Raw genomic sequence first — 26,810 nt, forward strand, 5'->3', positions numbered from 1 at the left:
TATTGATATTTCTCCTGGCAATCTTGATTCCAGCTTGTGCTTCTTCCAGTCCAGCATTTCTCATGATGTACTCTGCATATAAGTTAAATAAGCAGGGTGACAATACACAGTCTTGACGTACTCCTTTTCCTATTTGGAACCAGTCTGTTGTTGCATGTCCAGTTCTAACTGTTGCTTCCTGACCTGCATACAGATTTCTCAAGAGGCAGATCAGGTGGTCTGGTATTCCCATCTCTTTCAGAATTTTCCACAGTTTATTGTGATCCACACAGTCAAAGGCTTTGGCATAGTCAATAAAGCAGAAATAGATGTTTTTCTGGAACTCTCTTGCTTTTTCCATGATCCAGAGGATGTTGGCAATTTGATCTCTGGTTCCTCTGCCTTTTCTAAAACCAGCTTGAACATCAGGAAGTTCACGGTTCACATATTGCTGAAGCCTGGCTTGGAGAATTTTGAGCATTACCTTACTAGCATGTGAGATGAGGGCAATTGTGCGGTAGTTTGAGCATTCTTTGGTATTGCCTTTCTTTGGGACTGGAATGAAAACTGACCTTTTCCAGTCCTGTGGCCACTGCTGAGTCTTCCAAATGTGCTGGCATATTGAGTGCAGCACTTTCACAGCATCATCTTTCAGGATTTGAAATAGCTCAACTGGAATTCCATCACCTCCACTAGCTTTGTTCATAGTGATGCTTTCTAAGGCCCACTTGACTTCACATTCCAGGATGTCTGGCTCTAGGTCAGTGATCACACCATCGTGATTATCTGGGTCGTGAAGATCTTTTTGGTACAGTTCTTCTGTGTATTCTTGCCATCTCTTCTTAATATCTTCTGCTTCTGTTAGGTCCATACCATTTCTGTCCTTTATCGAGTCCATCTCTGCATGAAATGTTCCCTTGGTATCTCTAGTTTTCTTGAAGAGATCTCTAGTCTTTCCCATTCTGTTGTTTTCCTCTATTTCTTTGCATCGATCGCTGAGGAAGGCTTTCTTATCTCTTCTTGCTATTCTTTGGAACTCTGCATTCAGATGCTTATATCTTTCCTTTTCTCCTTTGCTTTTCACTTCTCTTCTTTTCATAGCTATTTGTAAGGCCTCCCCAGACAGCCGTTTTGCTTTTTTGCATTTCTTTTCCATGGGATGGTCTTGATCCCTGTCTCCTGTACAATGTCACGAACCTCAGTCCATAGCTCATCAGGCACTCTATCAGATCTAGGCCCTTAAATCTATTTTTCACTTCCACTGTATAATCATAAGGGATTTGATTTAGGTCATACCTGAATGCTCTAGTGGTTTTCCCTACTGTCTTCAATTTCAGTCTGAATTTGGCAATAAGGAGTTCATGATCTGATCCACAGTCAGCTCCTGGTCTTGCTTTTGTTGACTGTATAGAGCTTTTCCATCTTTGGCTGCAAAGAATATAATCAATCTGATTTCGGTGTTGACCATCTGGTGATGTCCATGTGTAGAGTCTTCTCCTGTGTTGTTGAAAGAGGGTGTTTCCTATGACCAGTGCATTTTCTTGGCAAAACTCTATTAGTCTTTGCCCTGCTTCATTCCGTATTCCAAGGCCAAATTTGCCTGTTACTCCAGGTGTTTCTGCAGGCCATTGTGTCGCTAAGAGTCAGACACTACTGAGTGACTTGACTTTCACTTTTCACTTTCATGCATTGGAGAAGGAAATGGCAACCCACTCCAGTGTTCTTGCCTGGAGAATCCCAGGGATGTCGAAGCCTGGTGGGCTGCTGTCTATGGGGTTGCACAGAGTCAGACACGAATGAAGCGACTTAGCAGCAGCAGCCAGATGTTTCTTGACTTCCTACTTTTACATTCCAGTCCCCTATAATGAAAAGGACATTTTTTTTGGGTGTTAGTTCTAAAAGGTCTTGTAGGTCTTCATAGAACTGTTCAACTTCAGCTTCTTCAGTGTTACTGGTTGGGGTATAAACTTGGATTACTGATATTGAATGGTTTGCCTTGGCAAAGAACCAAGATCATTCTGTCGTTCTTGAGACTGCATCCAAGTACTGCATTTCGGACTCTTCTGTTGACCATGAATGGCTACTCCATTTCTTCTGAGGGATTCCTGCCTGCAGTAGCAGATATAATGGTCATCTGAGTTAAATTCACCCATTCCAGTCCATTTTAGTTCGCTGATTCCTAGAATGTTGACATTCACTCTTGCCATCTCTTGTTTGACCACTTCCAATTTGCCTTGATTCATGGACCTGACATTCCAGGTTCCTATGCAGTATTGTTCTTTACAGCACGGACCTTGCTTCTATCACCAGTCACATCCACAGCTGGGTATTCTTTTTGCTTTGGCTCCATCCCTTCATTCTTTCTGGAGTTAGGCACCTACTGACCTGGGGAGTTCCTCTTTCAGTATCCTATCATTTTGCCTTTTCATACTGTTCATGGGGTTCTCAAGGCAAGAATACTGAAGTGGTTTGTCATTCCCTTCTTCAGTGGACCACATCTTGTCAGATCTCTCCACCATGACCCGCCTGTCTTGGGTTGCCCCATGGGCATGGCTTAGTTTCATTGAGTTAGACAAGGCTATGGTCCTAGTGTGATTAGATTGACTAGTTTTCTGTGAGTATGGTTTCAGTGTGTCTGCCTTCTGATGCCCTCTTGCAACACTTACCGTCTTACTTGGGTTTCTCTTACCTTGGGCGTGGGATATCTCTTTACGGCTGCTCCAGCAAAGCGCAGCCGCTGCTCCTTACCTTCGACGAGGGTATCTCCTCACCTCTGCCCCTTCTGACCTTCAACATGGGATAGCTCCTCTAGGCCCTCCGGTGCCTGCCCAGCCACCACTCCTTGGACGTGGGGTTGCTCCTCCCGCCTGCAGCCCCTGGCCTTGGGTGTGGGGTAGCTCCTCCCAGCTGCCGCCCCTGGCCTCGGGCGTGGGGGTGTGGGGTAGCTCCTCCCAGCCGCAGCCCCTGGCCTCGGGCGTCGGGGCGTGGGGGCGTGGGGGTGTGGGGCGTGAGGGCGTGGGGTAGCTCCTCCTGGCCGCCGCCCCTGGCCTCGGGCGTGGGGGCGTCGGGTAGCTCCTCCCGGCCGCCGCCCCTGACTTCAGATGCGGGGTAGCTCCTCTCGGCGGCCGCCTCTGACCTCGGACTTGGAGTAGCTCTTCTCTGCCGTTCCTGCGCCGTCTCAGCCTGGCACTCTCGGCCACTGCCCCTGACCTCGGATGTGGGGTAACTCCTCTTGGCCGCCGCCCTTCGGGCATGGGGACCTCCTGGTTTCTGCCCCCTGACCTTGGACGTGGGGTAGCTCCTCTCGGCCGCGCTTAAGTGCGCTGAAGTGCGCCGGTCGCAGCTGCCCGCGCCTATACAATCTGTACCTTTTACTTAGGTACCTATTATTAACATTTTATCCCATTTTCTTACATACATCATTGCCCTTTACCCCTAAGTACTTCAGTGTATATTACCTCAGAGAAGTAGTCTTATATAACCATAGTGCAGTCAACTTCATAAGTTTACACTGATGTAATGTTTTTATGTAATTTATTGCCCATATTCCCATCCTTCCCATTGACTTTGTAAATTCAACATTATAAGCATTTTTCCCCCTCCAGGGAAGGATCCAGTCTAGGGTTGTTTACTTGTCATGTCTCTAGCTTCTTTTAATCTGGAATGCTTCCATAGCTTCTCTTTGTTTTTTATGACATTTTTTAAGAATAAAGTCCCACTCAACTCCTCTTTTAAAAATAGAACATTCCTCATTTTATGTTTTTCTAATGTGTCCATGGGATTAGATTGGTGTTATACGTACTTGACTGGAGTACTGTATAGGTGATGGTCTGTCCTTAGGGTATCACAGCTGGAGGCATACAATGTCCATCTGTCACTCACTGGTGAGGTTAATTTTGATCACCCAGTCAAGATGTCTGGTTTCTCTGCTGTATAATGACTGTTTTTTTCCCTCTTGCAACTGTCTGTGGGACACACTCTTAAGAGCCTGCAAATAACTGCTTTTCATCAACATGCCCCCTAGATTTAGTATCCATTGATGATTTTTGCCTAACCCAGTCTTTATGGTGATTTTTCCAGCTATAGCTCTTGCTCCCCATTTACCAATCAGCCCTTGGCATTCTATAAGCAGAGCATTCCCTTCTTCCCTATTTATTAGTAATATAGACTTACGAATTTTTATTTTTCAGTGGTTTGTTGTTCATTATTATGTTATTTTGGTGTTCAAATTGGCCACTAGGGTCCCCTTGAATCTAATTATTGTGTCTTGGTGACATACTCTCATCATTTTTTTGAGCATTTTCATTCCAGCGTAACAGGATGTCTCAGACTCATCATGTGCTTATTTTTATCTCAGACAGGGAGTCAACTGTTTTTCCAAAGAATTCCTGCTCCTTTGAGTGGGGAATAGTACTAGAGACCAAGCTCTCAGTATTAGGTGTGCTACTGGGGTATCTGCTTTTCCTGCCCTTTTTGCGGAGAGTTAGGAAATATCTGGATGTAATACATATATTTATTGTTCTTTTAGTCACTAATTCATGTCCAACTCTTTGTGACCCCATGGACTGTAGCCTGACATGGCTTCTCTGTCCATGGGATTCTCCAGGCAAGAAAACTGGAGTGGGTTGCCATTTCCTTCTCCAAGGGATCTTCCTGACCCAGGCATGAAACTGGGACTCCTGCATTGGCAGGCAGCTTCTTTAACTGCTGAGCCACCAGGGAAGCCCACATATACATTATACATACACACATATCTGTACTTAAAGATATACACACACACACATATATCTATATATACAAGTAATACACTCCTATATATTCAGATGTATATATATATCATAATATATAATATGTATCATATATCACATATATATGATATATCATATATATCTGTATCATTACATATACCTGTGTAAGAAATCATGAGTCTACACAGCTCCCATTCCAATGCACAGGATTCTTTCTTATATTCCTCAATCCATATTTGTATGTTCCTTCTTTACAGTGAGAACAATGGTTCCTAAGATCATCAACATATTTACTCAATAGTATAATACATCTAAAAGTTTCAGAATTACTTGTTCCACACTACCATAATAAACCCACCTATTAAAAAGAGTTCCAGATTTATTTGTGATATTCCCTACCACCCCAGAAACCCATCCTGATTGAGAATGTATATACTGAGGGTATATAGCCTGTGTTTACTTGGATTAGCTGTTTCTTGTATTTTCTTCTGTTTTCTTTCATTTGTCCTTCAGTGTAGTTATGGTATTTATTTGGAATATAATTAGATTCAGTTTGTTTTATTTTAAAGGCATAACCTTTAAAATGATTTTTTAATTGATGTTATTCACAGTCCCATGATTTCTTCTTCTGTTTAATAGAATTAGTCATGATTAGAGTTTTTGGTGGAGCTCCCCAGAGCCCCATGTTAAATAAATATCCCCTCAGTGGGATGGGATAGATGTATCACAGATAGTGATGTGTTAGAGGTCTACCCTGAAATGTTAGTTGATCTTGGCATTCTCAGGCAGCAAAGCCAGTTATATGGTCTTTTCCCCCCTCTGAACGTCTTATGGGGTCAAATGGAATGTGACGTTTACAGAATATCTTTTTGGGAATTTGCCAGCTAGTATGGAGATCAACACTATATCCTATATATCTTGAAATTACTGAGTGTTGCTATATAGCTAATATGTACCAGGATGAAAGTGAAAGAGGAGAGTGAAAAAGTTGGCTTAAAGCTCAACATTCAGCAAACGAAGATCATAGCATCTGATCCCATCTCTTCTTGGGAAATAGATGGGGAAACAGTGTCAGACTTTAATTTTTGGGGCTCCAAAATCATGGCAGATGGTGATTGCAGCCATGAAATTAAAAGACGCTTACTCCTTGGAAGGAAAGTTATGACCAACCTAGATAGCATATTCAAAAGCAGAGACATTACTTTGCCAATAAAGGTCCGTCTAGTCAAGGCTATGGTTTTTCCTGTGGTCATGTATGGATGTGAGAGTTTGACTGTGAAGAAAGCTGAGCGCTGAAGAATTGATGCTTTTGAACTGTGGTGTTGGAGAAGACTCTTGAGGGTCCCTTGGACTGCAAGGAGATCCAACCAGTCCATTCTAAAGGAGATCAGTCCTGGGTGTTCTTTGGAAGGAATGATGCTAAAGCTGAAACTCCAGTACTTTGGCCACCTCATGCGAAGAGTTGACTCATTGGAAAAGACTCTGATGCTGGGAGGGATTGCGGGCAGGAGGAGAAGGGGACGACAGAGGATGAGATGGCTGGATGGTATCACTGACTCGATGGACGTGAATCTGAGTGAACTCCGGGAGTTGGTGATGGATAGGGAGGCCTGGCGTGCTGCGATTCATGGGGTCGCAAAGAGTTGGACACGACTGAGCAACTGAACTGAACTGAACCAGGACTATTGTACCGCTAGCTTCCATCATGATTAGTTGGCACCAGAACCATACTGGTTGAGAGATATTTTGATTGGTGTTTCTGAAAACACTCAAACAAGGCGTCCAGGGTGAGGACGTGGGTCAGGACTTTCCTATAAGAACCACTTTCTGAATAATTTGAAGTTTTCTCTCTCCATTTCCTTGTTTCCTTCTCCTGATCACCACCCCCCACCTTTTTTTTTCAGGCTCCTCAAAGTCAACCTGTCCAGCCCAAGAAGGAAGCCAATAATGAGTTTGTTAAAGATACTTCCAAGAAGAGAAACAGGAACACATCTGCTAATAGGTTGCCTGAAAACAATAAGATGAATATAAAAAGGTGAGTAGAGGGAACTCAGATGGCATTGCTTTAGATGTTAAAGGAGAGGGAGTGACATCCTTTTGACTGCCTTTTGTTCCCATTGAGAACATTGTTAGTGAGCCACAGTGGTGAGTACTATATTAACCCTGGGTGCTTAGATGGTCTAAGTTGCTAAAGAATTTCAGGCCTCTTGTCTCTCCCTCCCTCCCTCCCTCTGCCCCTCACCCCCATGTTGTGTGCATATTGAAAGAGCTGTTGTCGTTGAGGAATTTGCCAAGAGATCTTGTGTTCATATTTTCTCTCTTTTGGTGATTCAGTCCCTGATTAAGCAAGTCTGGGCTCGAGCCAATTTTCAGGGGATTCTCAGCAGCTGATTAATAGCTTGCCAGTCTGCTTATCCCATAAGAAGCCTTAGGGGGAGGCTTGTTTCTTGTTACTCTAGAGAAATTACTGTCTCCTTAGGCCAAAAATGTGTATTTTCCAGCTGTTTTTAGGGAACTGATCACAGGTTCTGCAAGTAGATATGAGTATTCTCACCTAGGATTTGGGAAAAAGGATTTACTCCTAGGAAAACTTTTATTGGAAGAAGAGTTAGAAAGTGGAGTAAGACCTTTCTATATCTTTTCCTATTCCAGTGGGAATTACTTCTTTTAGGAAGAATAGATTTCCCAGTCCCCCTTTCTGTCTTCCTCCCCACCCCTTCCCAGCTCCAGACACCCACCAGTCTACTATCTGTTATGGATATACCTCTGTGGATATGTCTTCTCTGGATGATTCGTATAAATGGAATCATATAATATCTAGTTTTTTTGAGGTACTTTTGTTCAGATCGATCATATTTACCAATAATTCTCTTTTCTTGTTCTGATTTTTAGTCATCCAGTGATTTGGTCACACCAGGTTAATCATTCTAATTGAAGTGCAGTCCTATTCAAAACAAAGCTTTGCATCTGACACATGTCAACAAATGTTTATTTTGGTCTTTTTATTACCTTCACTGGGAAAGCATCTTGTGAATGGCCTAGGGTGAAGGGAATATGATTAGATACCATGAGCATTAAGTACCAGACCAACTTTCTCTTATAAGCTTTCATAAGCCTTTTATAAGCCTCTCTCTTATAATCCTCTCTCATAAGCCTGAAACAATATTAATTTCAATCTGAATTTCACCAGATGTCTAGTGCTGATAGACAAAGACAAATGCAGCTAGTGAGAGAAACTGATACATAAGCAAATCACTCATACAGTGTGCTAAGTATTATAATAAAAGCCTTTTTATATAAATAAAGGTAATAAGTCATATATGAAAAAGCAAGATAAGGATTTCAGGGGGAATTTTTTAAAGAAAAGTGTGAGGACCTAGATCATAGAAACTATACACTATGCTACTTAGTAGATTTACTGTGTTACCCATTGATTTTTACCCTCTAGTCTGTCTCTTGGGGTTGCAGTCCTTTCCCTTTCCATACATTTAGTAAGTGTAGTGACAAAATGTAGTGAACACTTCCCTGGTGGCTCAGATGGTAAAGTGTCTGCCTACAATGCAGGAGACCTGGGTTTGATCCCTGGGTCGGGAAGATCCCCTGGAGAAGGAAATGGCAACTCACTCCAGCATTCTTGCCTCGAAAATCCCACAGACGGAGGAGCCTAGTAGGGTACAGTCCACGGGGTCACAAAGAGTCAGACATGACTGAGCGACTTCACTTCAGTGACAAAATGAAATGATAGGTAAGGATTCTAGGAACTACGTTCTTCTCACCCAGACTTTGTTTCCTTTGCAGATGTAAGGTAGAACTCTCACCAATAGTAGTGTCAACCACCATGATGCCAAACATTATAGATAATCTGCTCACTCTGGGTATGTCTACCAGCTCCAAGACACCCAATACTGAGGAAGCATCTCTTTTCAAAGAGCCATTCATTTTAAAAGAGGAACCCACTTCTGAGGATGCAGTCCTCATGAAGAGGTCATTATCTTCAAAGAAGTGCACAGATCAGGGGGTAGTGTCCCTCTTGCAGAAGCCACTGTCCTTGCAGGGGAAGAGTGACAGTGATGTTGTACAGCCAATGATTTTGGGGAAGAAGTGTAAAACCGAGGAGACAGCCATCACCAACAGGACATTATCCTTAAAGAATATGTGCCCATATCAGGGAAAGCAGTCCTGCTCAGGGGAGGAGTTGGCCTTGCACGATGTCAGTGTTGAAGAGGATTCTTCCTTTATGGAGCTCCAGAATGTTAGGAAGAAGCCTAAAACTGAGGAAGCAACCTTCACCAACCCATTATCATCTTTAAACAAAAAGTATACCACTCAGAGGAAGATGTCCTGTAGCAAAAATCCTCTAGTACTGCAGAAGACCACCTCTGAAGAAAAGCCACTTACTAAGGAGTCTTTTAAGAGAAAGCCTACTGCTGAGAAGGAGTCCTTTTTCCAGGAACCACCTGCATTGCAAGAAAAGCACACCTCTGAACAAGAAATATCCATCTTGAAGAAATCATTGGCCTTTCAGGAGAAGATTGACACTGAAGACAAATCACTTTTTAAGGAACCATTGGCTTTTAAGAAGCAATCTACCACTGAGGAGACAACCTTCACCATGAGGCCATTACCTTTAAATAAAAAGTGTACTACTCAGAGGAAGAGGAAGATGACCTACTCAAAGATGACCACCTCTGGAGAGAATGCATTCATTAGCCAGTTGCTGTCCTTTAAAAAGAAGCCGACCCCTAAGGAGGAGTCCCTCTTCCAGGACCTCTCAGTGTTGCAAGAGAAGCATACTGATGATGGAGCAGTGACACTTGTGAAGAAGCCATGGGCATTGCAGAAGAAAGATGATGAAGATGATTTTCTTATGGAGCCACTTTCCTTTAGGACGACTCATACTACTAAGGAGGCAACACTTCCCAAGAAGCCACTACTTTTAAAGAGGAAGTGTACTACTCAGGAGAAGATGTACCACTTGAAGAAGCCACTAGTATTGCAGAAGGTCACATCTGAAGAGAAGTCACTCGTTAAGGAGCCATTACCCTTTAAGAAGCCGCCTACCACTAAGGAATCCCTTTTCCAAGAGCCATCAGCATTGCAGGGTAAGCACACCATTCTAGAGGAGGCATCCATCTTGAAGAAGCCCTTGGTCTTGCAAAAGATTCCAACTGAGGAGGAATCACTTAAAAAGGAGACTTTGATTTTTAAGAAGTTTACCACTGGGGAGGCAACCTCCACCAATATGCTGTTATCTTTAAAGAATAAGTGTACCACTCAGGCTAAGTCCTGTTTGACCAAGCCACTAGTATTGCAGACCATTTCTGAAGAGAAATCACTCATTAAGGAGCCTACCACTGAGGTGGAGTCCCTCTTGAAGGAACCATCTGCACTGCAAGAGAAGCACACCACTCAGGGGGATGTGGCCCCCTTGAAAAAGCCATGGGCATTACAGGAGAGAATAGACAGTAAAGATGAATTTCTTATGGAGCCACTATCATTTAGGAAGACACATACCACAAATGTGGCAGTCTCTACCAAGGAGTCATCATCTTTAATGAAGCAAACGTGTGCCACTCAAACACTAATGTCTATCTGGCAAGAACTGTTGGGGTTGCAGAATATGATTGGTGAAGGTAAGAATTCCTTTATGATGCCAGTATCATCTAGGAAGAAGTCTTCAACTGATGAGGCAGTTCTTACCAAGACACCATTATCTCCAAAAATGAGGCAAATCACTCAGTGGAACACCGTCATAGAGAAGACCACCTCTGAAGAGGAGTCACTCTTTAAGAAGTTATTTCCCTTAAAAAAAACGTCTACAACTGAAGAGGAGCTCCTCTTCCAGGGTCCATCTGTATTGAAAGAGAAACACACCTCTCTGCAACAGGCATCCCTCTCAAAGAAGCCATTGACCTTACAGGAGAATATTGCCACTCAAGAAGAATCATATATCAAAGAACTGTTGACCATGGAGAAGTCCTTAGTCTTGCAGAAGACCGATACCAAAGTGGACTTCTCGACGTCATTGGCTTTGCAGAAGAAAAGCACCACTGAAGAGAAATTCTTTTTCGAGAAACCATTGGTTCTGAAGGAAAAGCTCTCCCCCAAGGCAGCAGCCAGCATAGAGGGACAATCATCTTTTAAGAAGCAGCCCACTGCTCAGGGGGAGGTGTTCCTCTTGAAAAAGCAGTCGACCTTGCAAGAGAACATCACCAGTGAAGAGGAGTGCATTATTAAGCAGCCACAGGCCTTGCAGGAGAAGTCCAGCGTTGAAAAGGAGACGATCCTGAGGGAGTCCTTGGCCTTGCAGGAGAATTCCACGATTGAGAAGGACGCTGTCTGGAAGGAGCCATTGGCCTTGCAAAAGACTCTCGCTCACAAAGAAAACACCTTTCTCAAACATTGCACCCTGCAAATTGAAACCAGCCCAGATGTGTCCACCACCATCCCTGAATCTGGAACAGGCTTGTCCAACACCATCACCATGTCTTCCAGTATCATAAGCAAGTCCAGTACTTGTGAATCCAATTCCGATAAACCTTTCTCATCTTCCGACAAAAAATCACAGCAAGAGGTATTCTGCTTTCTTTCTTCTTAAATTAGATGAAGTGTTCTTTGTTGTCTTGGAGGTGGCTGCTAGCAAAGAGATTTTTTTTGCCTTCCTAAGCAATTGAGTTGTATATAGTAAGTGATATTAAACCAAACTGGCCTTGTAGAATCTCTTGACTTCATGATTGGCATAGTGATATACCTGAGCCACTAGAAAGTATTTATTCCAGGGACACCCTCAAGGGTCTGGAATACTCTGTGTGTGTGTGTATTTCAGTAGTGGTTAGATAATTTCAGGAAATTGCCTTTCTTAGTAATTGCAATCTGCATTACATAGGACCTTAGCTAAAGATGAGTTAAATTCACAGAGGCATCTTCCAAGGAAGATTGTTTATAAGTTGTAAATTAGAAGGGAAATGAGATGAGATTTGGTACCTGGGAGGAGAAACAACCTGGATGTAGGCAAAATAACTTGATTAAAGATATAGAAGGGAGGAAAAAGCTAACAAGATGAACTGGGCCCGATCAAAGCATTGAAACATGACAGGTGACATAAGCTGGAAGATTGTAAGATCACAGTGTTTTTCTTGGAGAATCTTGTGCTTACCTGTAATAATAGTGCCTGGTTCTTAGGGCAGAGCAGGTATGTACAAGGATTAAGTATTTCTTGGTTACTCAACAGTATGCAGATTACAGGGCAAAAGCTTGAGCTGAAGATACAAGTGGGAAGAAAGGAGTAATTTTTTATGTGTGTGTGCTAAGCTTCTCTTGGAATCTTTTCCCTAATGTATCTTTTTGATGATTTCCAAACAGGTGATCCCACTGGGGAATACTGACATAGACTGCAGTGACCCATTTTTCAGCTCAGTATATGCTAAGGATATTTTCAGTTACATGAAGAAAAGAGAGGTATGTAGGGGATGGGGGTGAGGGGAAATGATTTTCCAGTTCTCATTTCCTCCATCCTTCAAATGCAGCTTTAAAGGGGAGATAATAATGATGAGGAAAATAATAACAGTAGCAACTGATGTCTCCTGGTAGCATACTATGAGTTAAACATTATGCTAAAGGATTTATAAACATTATCTTGTTTAATTCTCCCAATAGCTTCATGATGGTAGGTATTATTATCTCCTTTTTATAGTTGGGGGAAACTGCTCAGTCAAAACAACTAGTGTGTAGTAGATCTGGGATATGAACTAGAGTCTGATTACCTTAGAAACCATAAGCCCGCACCTCTAATTGCTTAGGAGGTAATCTCAGACACACAAATTGTCAAGTGAGCTCTTTCTGAGTGACTGTTCTTAGAGATCTTTCCCCTTCTCTATGCAGTTTTCTGGCATTGCATATAAAACCAGACTCTTTGTTCCAGCTTTCCAACCTGGTGAAATGTTCTTTCTCCTTTCAAATCTGCCAGTCTCCTTTACCACTAATGTTCATCAATTCCAAATTTTCTTCTCTCTCTCAGTGGAACAGATGGAACCAGGGTTATGAATTTTAGCAGGCCATTCATAAGAGGAATGATGAATGTCTCATCTTCTCTCTAGAGATGTGGTAATAGATGAACTGACTCCAGAGCCTGTACTTTGTCTAGTATATCTTGGAAGAAGCAAGAGATAATTTTGCTATACTAAAAGTGTGGGCCTTAGCTCAACAGTATTGGTTTCACTTAAGATCTTGTTAGAAATGCAGAAACCTAACCTCACCCCAGACTTTCTAAATTTTAAAGATCCTCAAGTACCTTTCAAATATGTATGTTAGAGTTTGAGAACGACTCCTCTATACAGCATGGTATTGTGCTTTTGATTGAATTGCAAAGAAGGGGCAGAATCTTGTTGGTATTCATCTATAGTCATAGGTGTATTTCTGCCTATATTTCATATTCTGCTAGACTCCTCAATATCCACCCTGACACTTGAATATCATGTGTGTTCATTTCCCAAGGATAACTGACCTTGTCTGGGAAAGGATACTTTGCTCTGGCTCTATCTGATACCAGCTAAAAATAATGAGTTAGAACTATAAAGAAATTACTTATGTTGTTATAATTTGTTTTTAGATATTAGTTGCTTATAGCTTTTCCTAAGTTATAATTTTGAACTACAAGAAGAGTTTATCTGTTAATATTTCTTTCTTACTGCCAGGAAAAGTTTGTACTTAATAAATATATGACCAGGCAGACTGATATCGACAGTGACATGAGGGCCATTCTTGTGGACTGGTTGGTGGAGGTGCAGGTAAGCCTGACAACTGCTGCCTTAAGGGGCTGCTATTCTCTTTATTGATTATTCACTCAGCATTGCCAGGTCTCAAACAGTAAAAGTTTACTGGGTCTCCAGAGCTGAATAAGCCAGGATTCCTGCCCTCAGGAAGCTTATGACCTAGGGGACAAGATAAGACATGCAGGCAGGTAAGAATAATACAAAGTAGAATATACTAAGTAATGTAAGAATGCTATTAATAAGACACTGTGAGAAACCAGTGGAAGGAGAGAGATTTATAGAAAAGGTAATCATGGCATGGTAGTTCAGTCATTCTCAAAATCTTGTAAAAGTATATGTAGTGATTGGATAAGGGTCAGTGACAAAGTCTTTCAAGCTTTGGATGGGATGAGTAATAGGAAGGACAGTATAGCCCCAAACAGGGCAGATGGCTGTTTGTTCAGAGTTGACTGTTGAGGGAATATTGTTGTGAATACTTAATTATTACTTTACACTAATGAAGGTGTAATAGTACCTGGATGTTGTAGGTGTCAGTGAATATTTGTTGAATGAATAGAATTGAAGGAGTTGCTCTGGAGTTTGCAAGGACATAAAAGGCATAGTCTGTGCTCAGCAGAAGAAAAGGTGATATTGTTAAACATCCTTTAAATACCAGAGTAATGGCTCAGGCTCACTTTGGAGTGACAAACCAGGGAAATGTGGTAAACATTGTATATTTGAACATCAGCAAAGCATGAAAATGTCATTCTATGGAAATGATGAAAAATAGTAAACTAGATAAAGTAGAATCTGAGTAGATCTTAAATAAGTAAAATTGATCACAAATATTGCTGATCATTACCAAATAAGAAAGAGATTTCTAGTAGACTGCCAGTGGAATTTGTTTTGATTGACATTTTTTCTAAATGATATAGAGGAGAACGGAGAGGATCATCTCATCAAATTCACAGATGGCATGAAACTAGGAGTAGTTGTTTGTTGTTGTTTAGTTGCTAAGTCATGTTTGACTGTTTTAGAGATACCAGCTGGAATGAAGAACTGAATTTTTTAAAAAAGGTTTTTGTTATTTTTATTGCACAAAAATTCACATTTATTATAGCCAAGTAAGAAATTATAATTACTTATGATCCCACAACCTACAAAGAGTGTTAATATTCATGTGTGTTTATTATGCCCCCATTTTAAAAATGGTACACTGATCACAGAGTCAGATGCCCAGGTCCCGTCTGAGACTTATCATATATTTTTTAAGTTCCATAAGCCATGCTAATATATACTTTTGATAGAGAATCACAGTTGTAGAAAATGTGTTCCTATATATATTACTTTTATAACTTTAATTTTTATATCTTAAAATAATTAGTAAAATTGACTTTTGGTATACAGTTCTATGAACTTTTAATATTTTTAAATAATAGATTCACAAGAAGGTGCAAAAAAAAATAGTATATAGAGAGGTCCTGTGTACCCTTCACCTGGTTTCTCCCAGTGGTAACATTTTGCATAACTGTCATATAATATCACAGTCAAGGTCCAGAGGCTTTATTTATATTTTACCAGTTTACATGCTCTTATTTCTGGAGAAGGCAATGGCACCCCACTCCAGTACTCTTGCCTGGAAAATCCCATGGACCGAGGAGTCCATGGGGTCGCTAAGAGTTGGACATGACTGAGCTACTTCACTTTCACTTTTCACTTTCATGCATTGGAGAAGGAAATGGCAACCCACTCCAGTGTTCTTGCCTGGAGAATCCCAGGGACCGGGGAGCCTGGTGGGCTGCCGTCTATGGGGTTGCACAGAGTCGGATACAACTGAAGTGACTTAGCATGCTCTTATTTCTGTGTGTGTTTAGCCTATATAATTTTATCACACATGTAAGTTTCATAAGCACCATCAGATCAGATCAGAGCAGATCAGTCGCTCAGTCGTGTCCAACTCTTTGCGACCCCATGAATCGCAGCACGCCAGGCCTCCCTGTCCATCACCAACTCCCGGAGTTCACTGAGACTCACGTCCATCGAGTCAGCGATGCCATCCAGCCATCTCATCCTCTGTCGTCCCCTTCTCCTCCTGCTCCCAATCCCTCCCATCATCAGAGTCTTTTCCAATGAGTCAACTCTTCGCATGAGGTGGCCAAAGTACTGGAGTTTCAGCTTTAGCATCATTCCTTCCAAAGAAATCCCAGGGCTGATCTCCTTCAGAATGGACTGGTTGGATCTCCTTGCAGTCCAAGGGACTACCACAGTTAAAATACAAAATTGTTCCATCACCAGAATGATCCCTTGTTTTACTCTTTTATAGCCACAGCCATCTCCCTCCCCTCACCTTCCTGTCCCTGGAAACTTCCAATTTGCTTTCCATTTCTGTAATTTTGTGATTTCAGGAATGGTATATAAATGGAATCATATACTGTGTAACCTTTTGGGATTGACTTTTATCACTTACCATAATTCCTTTGAGATCTATACAGGTTGTGTGTATCAACAGTTCATTCCTTTTTATTGCTGAGTAGTAGTCCATGGTATGGATGTACCAAGGTTTGTTTAAACCTTCCCCCATTAAAGGACATTTTGAGTTGCTTCCAGTTTCTGAGACTGTGAGAAGAATGTCTATAAACATTAATGTACAGGGTTTTATGTCAATATAAGTTTTTTTTTTTCCAACATCAACACCCAGGAGTGGGATTTCTGGGTCATATGATAAATGTATGTTTAACTTAATTAGAGAGTGCTACAGAGTGACTATCATTTTGCATTCTTACCTGCAATATATGAGAGTTCTAGCTGCTCTGCATCCTTGTTAGTACTTAGTATTGTTTGTTTTTAAACTTTGACCATATAGACGTATAGAGGAATCTCACCATAGTTCTAATTTGTGTTTCCTCAAGGGCTAATAATGTTGAACATACTTGTTTGTATGAAGTCATCTTTGATGAAATGTCTGTATCTTTTGCCCAGTTTTAAATTGGATAGTTTATTTTCTTTGTGTCAAGTTATGAGAGTTCCTTATATGTTCTGGTTACAAATCCTTTGTTGGAGGTGTGATTTACAAATATATCCCACCAGTTTTTTTTTTTTTTTTATCTGTGTCTTTCATAGAGCAAAAGTTTTTAATTTTTATAAAGTTCAATTTTTCTATGTTATCTTTCTATGCTTAGTTGCTCAGTCATGTCCAACTCTTTGCAACACTATGGACTGTAGCCCGCCAGGCTCCTTGGTCCATGGGGATTCTCCAGTCAAGAACACTGGAGTGGGTTGCCATGCCCTCTTCCAGGGGATCTTCCCAACCCAGGGATTGAACCCGGGTCTCCCACATTGCAGGCGGATTCTTTACCATGTGAGCCACCAGGGAAGCCTTGTGCTTTTTGTGTCATGTTTAAGAACTCTGCTTAAACCTAGGTCATGAAATTTTTTCCTATATTTTATATGAATGTTTTAAAGCTTTAACATTAAATCTATAATCCATTTTGAGTTGAATTTCTATAAGGTATGAAGGTTTTGAAGTCAGTTCATTGTCTTGCATATGAATGTTTAACTGTTCTAACACCATTTGTGGAAAAATATACTTCTCCACTGAATTGTTTTTGGACCTTTGCCAAAAAACAATTTGCCTCATTTGTGTGGGCCTATTTCTATACTTCTTTCTACATTCTGTTTCATTGATCTGTGTGTCTTTCTCTTTGCCAATATCACAGTCTTTAGTTCTGTAGTTTTATAATAAATCTTAAAACTACATAATGTGATTCTTCCAACTCTAGTCTTTTTTTTTTTTTTCAAAATAGTTTTAACCCCACTTAGTTTTAGAATATCATTCTTATATATTTCTGGATTATATTTGCTAATATTTTGTTGAGGATTATCGCATCTATGTTTATGATGGATGTTGGTCTGTAGTGTTTTTTTTCTGTTTTTTGGTACTGACTTTCTGGTTTTGGTATGAGAATGATACTGGTTTTATGAAATGATGTGGAAAGTATTCTCTTCTATTTTCTTGAAGACGTGTAGCATTGATGTTTTATTCTTTCAATGTTTAGTAGGATTCACAAGTAAAACCATCTGGGCCTGAAGGTTTTTCTTTTCTCTGAAGAATTTTCTCTAAGAATATAATTTCTTTAATAGTTATGTGATTTTTCAAGTTATTATATCAGATGACTTTTGGAAGTCTGTGATTTTCAAGGAATTGGTCCTTTCATTTAAGTTGTTGGATTTATGTTCATAGCATTTGCTGATTATTTAGTCGTTCATTCTTGATATTTAGTAATTTGTGTCTTCTCTCGCTTTATCAATCTTGCTAGGAATTTATGATTTTTATTGATCTTTTCAAAGAACCAGGTTTTGGTTTCATTTGTTTTCTCTATTTTTCTGTTATCAGTTTAACTGATAGCTGCTTTAATTTTCACAGTTTCCTTTCTCTTGCTTTGGATTTAATTTGCTCTTTTCCTAGTTTGAGGTAGAAGAGTAGATTATTGATTTGGGACTTCTTTTCTTCTTTAAAAAGATTTATTTATTTTCGGTAGTGCTGTGTCTTGGATGTCGCGCAGGCTTTCTCTAGTTGCAGTGAGCAGGGGTACTCTCTAGGTGGAGTGCATGGGCTTCTCATTGTGGGGGCTTCTCTTCTCGTGGAGCATGGGCTCTAGGGCAAGTGGACTCAGTAGTTGTGACACACTGGTTTACTTGCCCCGTGGCATGTGGGATATTACCAGACCATGGATCAAACCATGTCCCCTGCATTGGCAGGCCGATTCTTAACTACTGGACCACCAGGGATGTCTTAGGACTTTTCTTCTTTTCTAATATAAGCACCTAATTGCTATAATTTCTCCTTAAGTACCACTTTTAACTGCTTGAACTATTTAGAAGTTTGTTTAATCTCTAAGTGTTTGGAGATTTCACTATTATTTTTCTGTTATCGATTTGTAGTTTAATTCCACTGTGGTCAAAGAAAACAGTTTGTATGATTTTTAATTATTTAAAAAAGTTTAAGGTTGATTGTTCAGGATATGGTCTGTCTTGGTGAATGTTACGTGTGCACTTGAGAAGTATTCTGCTGTGTTGGATGGAGTGAGTGTTCTATAACATGTCTGTTAGATTCAGTTGGTTCATGTTGTTAATTTCCTTATTATTTTTGCTGATTTTCCGTGAACTAATTCCGTTACTGAGAGAAGAGTATTGAAGTTTTCAACTATGATTATGAATTTGTCTATTTCTCTTTTCAGTTTTGTCACTTTTTTCTTTGTGTATTTTGAAAAATCTGTTGTTCAGAGCATATGAGCATATATTTTTAGGATTATCATGTCCTCTTCATAGTTCTTTATGACTTGCTTTTTTTTCTCATGTAACAATGCTCATGTAATTGCAAATATCTTTCTAGTTAAATTGACATTTCTACATCAATTTTGTCAACTGTGAAGTATTCTGTTTTCCCATCTAAGTACTAACCAGGCCCAACCCTGCTCAGCTTCCAAGTTCAGATGAGATCGGGTGTATTCAGGGTGGTATGGCCTTAGACCGTAGTATTCTGTTCTTCAACTGGCATTATTTACTCAGTCTCCTATTAATGGACATACAGGTTATTTCCAATAACCCTGTAGTGAACAGGCATACATTTGCATTGCTCATAAATGTACTTTTGTTTTTCTGGAATAAATACTAGGAATAGAAGTATTAGACCAACAAAATGCATATTTAAAATTTTTGTGGGTGTAGGAAACTATTTTGGGGGGCTCTCAATAAATATCTCTTGCTTTAAAAAATTGAATTTATCCAATTGTGTATAGACAACTATGCTTCTGAAGTGTCTTGCCCAATTGTACTTTTCAGTTTGGTCAGTTCAGTTGCTCAGTTGTCCGATTCTTTGTGACCCCATGGACTGCAGCACGCCTGGCCTCCCTGTCCATCACCAACTCCCGGAGTTTACTCAAACTCATGTCCATTGAGTCGGTGATGCCATCCAACTATCTTATCCTCTGTCATTCCCTTCTCCTCCTGCCTTCAATCTTCCCCAGCATCAGGGTCTTTTCAAATGAGTCAGTTCTTTGCATCAGGTGGACAAAGTATTGGAGTTTCAGCTTTCAGCAACAGTCCTTCCAATGAATATTCAGGACTGATTTCCTCTAGGATGGACTGGTTGGATCTCCTTGCAGTCCAAGGGACTCTCAAGAGTCTTCTCCAGCACCACAGTTCAAAAGCATCAATTCTTTGGTGCTGAGCTTTCTTTATAGTCCAACTCTCACATCCATACATGACTACTGGAAAAGCCATAGCTTTGAATAGATAGACCTTTATTGGCAAAGTAATATCTCTGCTTTTTAGTATGCTGTCTAGTTGGTCATAGCTTTTCTTACAAGGAGCAGGTGTCTTTTATTTTCAAGGCTGCAGTCACCATCTGCAGTGATTTTGGAGCCCCCCAAAATAAAGTCAGCCATTGTTTCCACTCTTTCCCCATCTATTTGCCATGAAGTGATGGGACCAGATGCCATGATCTTAGTTTTCTGAATGTTGAGCTTTAAGCCAACTTTTTCACTCTCTACTTTCACTTTCATCAAGAGGCTTTTGAGTTCCTCTTCACTTTCTGCCATAAGGGTGGTGTCATCTGCATATCTGAGGTTATTGATATTTCTCCCGGCAATCTTGATTCCAGCTTGTGTTTCTTCCAGCCCAGCGTTTCTCATGATGTACTCTGCATATAAGTTAAATAAGCAGGGTGACAATATACAGCCTTGACGTATTACTTTTCCTAAAGAACAACATTAGAACAATACAAAAAAGGAAGAATATATATATACACACACATATATGTGTGTATGTGTGTGTGTGTGTGTGTATAGGGGGAGAGAGAGAGAGGTAGTAAGAAGAATGTGCTCTAATTCCTCCATTGTCCTCTCCACACAGTGAACACCAGCCAGTCTGTGTACTGAGGAAGTCCTCTTATATTTCTAGGAAGGTCTCTGGACCTGCTGTGGGGTCAGCCCAGTCTCAGATCTGGCCTTACTCCAGGTTGTGCTTGCTCCCAAAGTCCACAATTGCCTGCAAATTCCACAGTCTCAGCCTAATTGTGTGCGTGTAATCCGCTGCAGCTGTTCAGATGGTAAAGCGTCTGTCTACAATGTGGGAGACCTGGGTTTGATCCCTGGGTCAGGAAGTTCCCTGGAGAAGGAAAAGGCAACCCACTCCAGTACTCTTGCCTAGAAAATCCCATGGACAGAGAAGCCTGGTGTCCATGGGGTCGCAAAGAGTCGGACACAACTGAGCGACTTCACTTTCTCTTTCCTCTTTGCTCACACAGCCCCTGGTGCTCTGCTTTGATTTTAGACCTGCCTCTGCTTGTAGGCCGCCCTGTTGTGTCTGTTCCCCACCCAAACTAGTTGGGGCAAAGGTAGCAGCTTTTTAGGGCTCACTTGCTCAGTTGGGCTGTGGAGAGGGAGGGTTATGAAAGCCACAGTTGGGGTGTTTGGAGAGTGTTTGCTGGGACTCAGGCCTGCAGGAAGTTGCTAAAGTCGGAGGTGGTTCATGCGCTCTCTCACAGGAATTGGCCTTGAGTTGTATGTCCCTTGGCAGAGCCAAGCAGTTTAGGCTCCCCGGAAGGTGTGGGCAGTAACCTTTGCCTGCTTATGGCTTGGTGGCAGCTACTACCTCTGTGGTCGGGACTGCAGTGGTGGTATTTAGTCCCTGTCTCAGGCACTCCCCCTGGCTTTGAGGCTTCAGCAGTGGCCAGTCAGCTTGCATTCTCCCTCTGGGATTGTAAACTGCAGTCACATCTAGTTCCACCTCTGGCACTCTTGCTGGCTTGGCATACTTTGGTGGTGGCCAGGCATACCTTCCTCTGGGGTCACGCAGCTCACAGCCCTTGCTTACCCCACCTATGGCATTCTCGGAAGTGGGTTCCTGGGATCTGTGAGCTTGGGGAGTGAGAGGTTCTTGCAGCAACAAACTCTTGCCTCTCTGGGAGGCCCAGGCTTTTTCCTGGACTCCCTCAGCTGTGTTGTACTAGCCCCTCAGAGTATCTGCATAGTAGTCAACCCCAGTTCTCTCCCTGTGGCCTGAGCCCTGAAGTCTTAATCCTCAGCACCCAGCCCCTCTCTTGCCACGGTGGGTGTGCAAGCTGCTTCTTGGCTGGGAAGTGCTGGTTGGCAACATCTCTGTGGTGAATTCTCTCTGTTTTGCCTTCCAAGCACCCATTGCTGCATTACCCTTGAGGGTCTGAAGCTCCCCCTATCCCTACCCGTGCTGGGGTGTCCAAATGTGCAGAAACTTTTCCTCCTTCATGGCTCGCTCCCTGGGTGCAGGTCCCTGTTCCAAACTCCTTCGTCTCTTTTTATCTTTATCTTTTGCCCTACCTCATTCTGAGGAGATTGGCTTGCCTTTTTGGAAGTCTGAGGTCTTCTGCCAGCATTCAGAAGGTGCTCTGTATGAGTTGTTTCATGTGCACATGTATTTTTGATACATTTGTGGGGAGGAAGGTGATCTCCCCATCTTCCTCCTCTGCCATCTTGAAAGTTTCACACCTAAGGTCTTATTACTCTTCTTGAGTCATTTTTGTAGTTTATATTTCATTAAAAATCATTGATTTCATGGATATTTTCACAGATATTACTATAGATTGCATATGGTATTCTTTTACAATCCTTTGAAATTATTTCTTTTCTCATTCAAAATGTGTGTGATGTGTTATCTCTCTCCCATGTATTTCCATGCCTTTTTTTCCTCAGTTTTCGTCAAAAAAGATTGATTCAGTCCTCTGGTCAAAGAACCAGCTCATGGATAAATATATAACTCTTTCTTTTTAATGAAATTTATTACCATCTGCTTTCATCTTTTTTATTTTATTCTTATTTTATTAAATTTTATTTGCTGTTTTTCCCTGGCATCTTAAAATGAGTGCTTAGTCTAATTTAAGTTTTTCTGACTTCATAATAAAAGCCCCCAAACTATATATCTTTTTCTAAGTAAAGTTCTGACTATATCCTACCAGTTTTGAAAGATAGTATTGTAGCTATCTTGTTTTTCCTCAATAATTTGCAATTTTTATTTTCCCTTTGAGCAAGGCTTTTTCTTTAAGAATAATGCTTATGATTTTTTCAAATGCATTGCTTGTCTTTAGTTTGTTTAGTTTATCCTTTTATTGCCAATATCTAGATTTATTGTATTGTGTATTGAGTATGTGACTTGAATGATAATTTCTTCTTTTAGTTAATGAGATTTTCTTCATGGCTTCAGATATAATGGGTTTTTGTAAATAGTTCACTGATGTTTGAAGAAAATATGTATTCTCTTTAGGGTACAAGAATCATTCTATCAATTAATTTTGGCTTAATTATTGTATAATTTATATGCTAATTTATTTTTTCTGCTTAACTTATCAAAGTCTAAGAGCAATGTGATAACCACCCATAATCATTGTTTAATTAATTTATCCTGGCCTTTCTTCACCTCCTCCATCTCACTTTGACCACTCTGTTCTATACAATTTTTTAAGCTACACAATTATTACATGTTTAAAATATGTATTCATACGTTTGTGTGTGTGTATGTACAAAAACAACTGTTTTACCCTATCCTTATTTCTCAGAGATAACTATAATTTAGGATGTATCTTGTCTTATCACTTCTATTAAGTTTTTGACTATCCTTTCTTTAAAAATGTTGAATTATGTGAATACATGAATGCATATACATACACACATATATAAAAATATAGCTTTTTACTGAGTATGGGTTTTTTGATATCTTTTGTTGCATGACTAGGTCATGTGCCACTTGCTCTTTTCTCTTAATAAGCCTTAATAATCTTTCCATATAAGTAGATCTATACTTATAGATAATATTCTACCATATGGATATTGTTGTTGCTTACTTAACTAACCCCTTTGGACCTGATCTATTAATTGACTCTCAAGAAAGATGAGATAACCTGCATACTTTTAGTTTATTTCTTCTCCTGTTTTTAGTCAAAGCAGTCTAGACTTTTAGATTCAGATTATTATTTAATATATTACCTTCCCTATAAATAATTATTTTTACATGTCTATATGTAGATCTGTTTTCCTTAATTTTATCTGGTATATTGTGGGTCCTTTCACTCTAAAGGTTCAGTCTTTCTTTGGCTCAGAGAAAATTTTATTTATTATTTTTCTCTCATTTTGATTTCCCGTGTGTGTGTGTGTCTCTCTCCAAAATCTGTTCTCCTTGAGTCTCAAGTTTTTATTCATTATCCTCAACTTTGTTTTACCTCTCAGTTCTGGAAAAATTTCTTAAAGTGGCCTTTGAATCATTGGTTTGGTTTTTTTCATAATCTAATATACTGTTCACTGCCTCTATTGCATGTTATTTATGTAGCTACTTTTTCATTAGAATTAGTCTTTCTAGATCCTGGAGTATTCTCTTTTCATAGATTGAGTGTCCTCTCAGATCTAGTTGAGAGTTTACTTTTTAAAACAATTAATTTATTTCAATTGGAGGCTAATTACTTTACAATATTGTGGTGGTTTTTGCCATACATTCCCATGAATCAGCCATGGGTGTACATGTGTTCCCCATCCTGAACCTCCCTCCCACCTCCCTCCCACCTCCCTCCCACCTCCCTCCCCATCCGATCCCTCAGGGTCATCCCAGTGCAAGACAGCAAGAGACACAGATGTAAAGAACAGAGTTTTGGACTTGGTGGGAGGGGGTGAGGGTGGGATGATTTTAGAGAATAGCATTGAAACATGTATATTACCATATGTGAAGTAGATTGCCAGTCCAGGTTTGATGCATGAGACAGGGTTCTCAGGGCTGGTGCACTGAGAGTTTACTTTTAAAAAGTTTATTCTGTATCTTTGGAGTGAAAAGATTTCAATACGTAAGACACTTGCTCTGGTTCCTCAAAGCATTTCTCCTTGAAAAATTACTTGTTCTTTTTCACACATCTGGTAGATTTTTTCTGTAAATTACTTGTTCTTTTTCATATATCTGGTAGATTTTCTGTTTATTCATCTTTATAGAAGGTGGTCTTTGAGTTTTGGAACTTGGGATGAATTTTATCATATATGCTTCCTAACATATATGAATACATACACACATATTTAAAACATATATTAAGTTCAATGTTAAGAGTAATCTTTCTATTTTCTGTAGTTTTGATTGATTTATCACTTCCTTTGGTTTCTTCTTATCCATTTCCAGATATGGAAAAGAGTTGTTTTTGAAGAATTGGAAGGATATGCCTGACAAAGGCAGTCATGAGGGAGAGAACCTTGCTCCTATGATGAAAAGCTTCTTGTCCTCATTTTGTGTAGCTGGTTGGAATTACCCACTCTTCTCTAACTGGCACAAAGTTAGGCTCCTGATTTGAAGCCTGATTCTGAGCAGTCAGAAAAACTGTATCATGTGAAAAATAGATGAAGTCAAGTTATTTGGTCTAGAATGAAGATGTATAGGAAACAGAATAACTAAAACAGTAGCTGAAGGGCTGTCACAAGAAGGATTAGACTTGTTCCATGTAGTCCCAAGTGGTAGTTATGTTAGCAGAGTCTCGTCTCACATTCAAGGAAGGAAGAGTGCTGTAACTGACACAGCTGCTAATTTAAATATTTATTGACTCCACATTTCAACAATTCATTCAGATACTACCTATTTTTGATGTTATCATTTGATAATGATGTACTGATGGGTGGCCAGGTGCCTATGTGAGGTACTGCAAGGAGGCTATGCATCCACTAGCCTTGTTGTTTGCTCACAAAGGCATCCTCAGAGAATTGCTGTTTTTCATTTTTACATTTTTTTCCCTGTTATTATATGACCTCAATTTCTTGACACTTAGAGGTGATAGTCATTCTCTTCATCTGCATGAACTTTCCTCATCCCTTTCTTATATGTCCCTTTGGAAAACGTAGTAGGCAGAATAAAATGCCTGCATCCTAATCCTCAGAATCTGAGTATGTTACCTTATGGGAATGGAAAATTAGACTATGGAATTAAGATTATAATCAGCTGAATTTAAGGTAGGGCGACTATACTAGGTTATCCAAGTGGGCCCAATTATAATCACAAGTGTTAAATGTGGAATAGATAGGCAGAGAGTAATGCAGTATGAGAAAGACTCCGCCGGCCACTGCTGGCTTTGAAGATGGAAGGGGCCACAAACCAAGGAATATGGGCAGTTTCTAGAAACTAAAAAAGATTCTCTACTAGAACCTTCAGAATGAAACATAGCCCCACTTTGCACTTTGATTTTTTTAGTTCAGCAAACCCAGTGGACTTATGACCAACAGATCTGTAAGGTAATAAATCTGTATTGTTTTAAGCCACTAGTGAATTTTCTAGGCCAGAATACTGGAGTGGGTAGCCTTTCCCTTCTCTAGGGGATCTTCCCAACCCAAGGATCGAACTAGGTCTCCTGCATTGCGGGTGGATTCTTTACCAGCTGAGCCACAGGGAAGCCCAAGAATACTGGATTGGGTAGCCAATCCTTTCTCCAGCGGATCTTCCCAATGCAAGGATCGAACCCAGGTCTCCCTCATTGCAGGGTGGATTATTTACCAGCTGAGTGTGATAATTTATTGCAGAAGCAGTTGGAAACTAATAAAGCCAGATTTCTGAGAACATCCAGGCCATATCCCAGGAACAATAAGAAAAGCTTCATGGTATTTGTTATTCAGAAATGTAATATATCTATCGCTAAACCAGTGTATTCAATCATTATCTGGTAATTATTTGCCCATCCAGTTATATATCCACTTCTCCAGTGCTTTTTATGGACCTCCATTTGGTTATCTAGCCTCCGGTCAGTAATATTAGCCAATGAAAAAGGAGGCCCAAAGAAGTAAGTAAGCTTACATTAAGGGTGATATCTACTTAGTAGAAAGAAGAATTTTCTGTTAAAACCAGGTTCTGGTTTCTGTTAAAGCCAGGTTATATTTGGAGGTTCTGTGGCAGAAACTGAGTAACTATTTGGTGGAGATGTTAGAGGGGATTCACACATTGTTTAAGGTGTTAGACTGTTACCAAGTCCAAGCTCATTCTGCAGTAAATCAGGAGATGAGGTGTTGGGGCAAGAAATAGTGACCTTTATTCAGAAAGCTGCAAGTCTGAACCATCTTGCCAGGGTCTGGATGCTAGTTTCTTTGATGAAACAAAGAGTAGGTGAGGTGAGAGGTTAAGTAGGCGGCCATAAGTGGGGGAGATGAGAGGTAAAGTAAAAGGTCATAAGGTGTTGCAAATATGTCCTGATTTCTGCCAGGGGAGGTATGTTAATTTCTTCTTTCTGGCAGTCTTTTACAGGTGGGCTGAGTCAGGATGTTTCCTTTGAGCTGAATTTATTTTAGTTTCAGGC

At 40.4% G+C, this 26,810-nt stretch overlaps 1 protein-coding gene across 2 annotated transcripts in view; it reads left to right on the top strand.

The window, feature by feature from the left end:
• Nucleotides 1-26,810, top strand: part of CCNB3 (cyclin B3) — a 60,076-nt gene that overhangs the window by 22,755 nt on the left and 10,511 nt on the right. Inside the window, exons 4-7 of one of the 2 annotated variants that reach the window (XM_070785192.1) lie at nt 6,632-6,762; nt 8,526-11,301; nt 12,090-12,185; nt 13,421-13,513. In XM_070785192.1, the coding sequence (XP_070641293.1) occupies nt 6,632-6,762; nt 8,526-11,301; nt 12,090-12,185; nt 13,421-13,513 (3,096 nt within the window). The remainder of the gene's footprint in view (nt 1-6,631; nt 6,763-8,525; nt 11,302-12,089; nt 12,186-13,420; nt 13,514-26,810) is intronic. The other variant, XM_070785193.1, reaches the window with a different exon arrangement.

This window comes from Bos indicus, chromosome X, assembly GCF_029378745.1.
Source record: "Bos indicus isolate NIAB-ARS_2022 breed Sahiwal x Tharparkar chromosome X, NIAB-ARS_B.indTharparkar_mat_pri_1.0, whole genome shotgun sequence".
NCBI lineage: Eukaryota > Metazoa > Chordata > Mammalia > Artiodactyla > Bovidae > Bos > Bos indicus.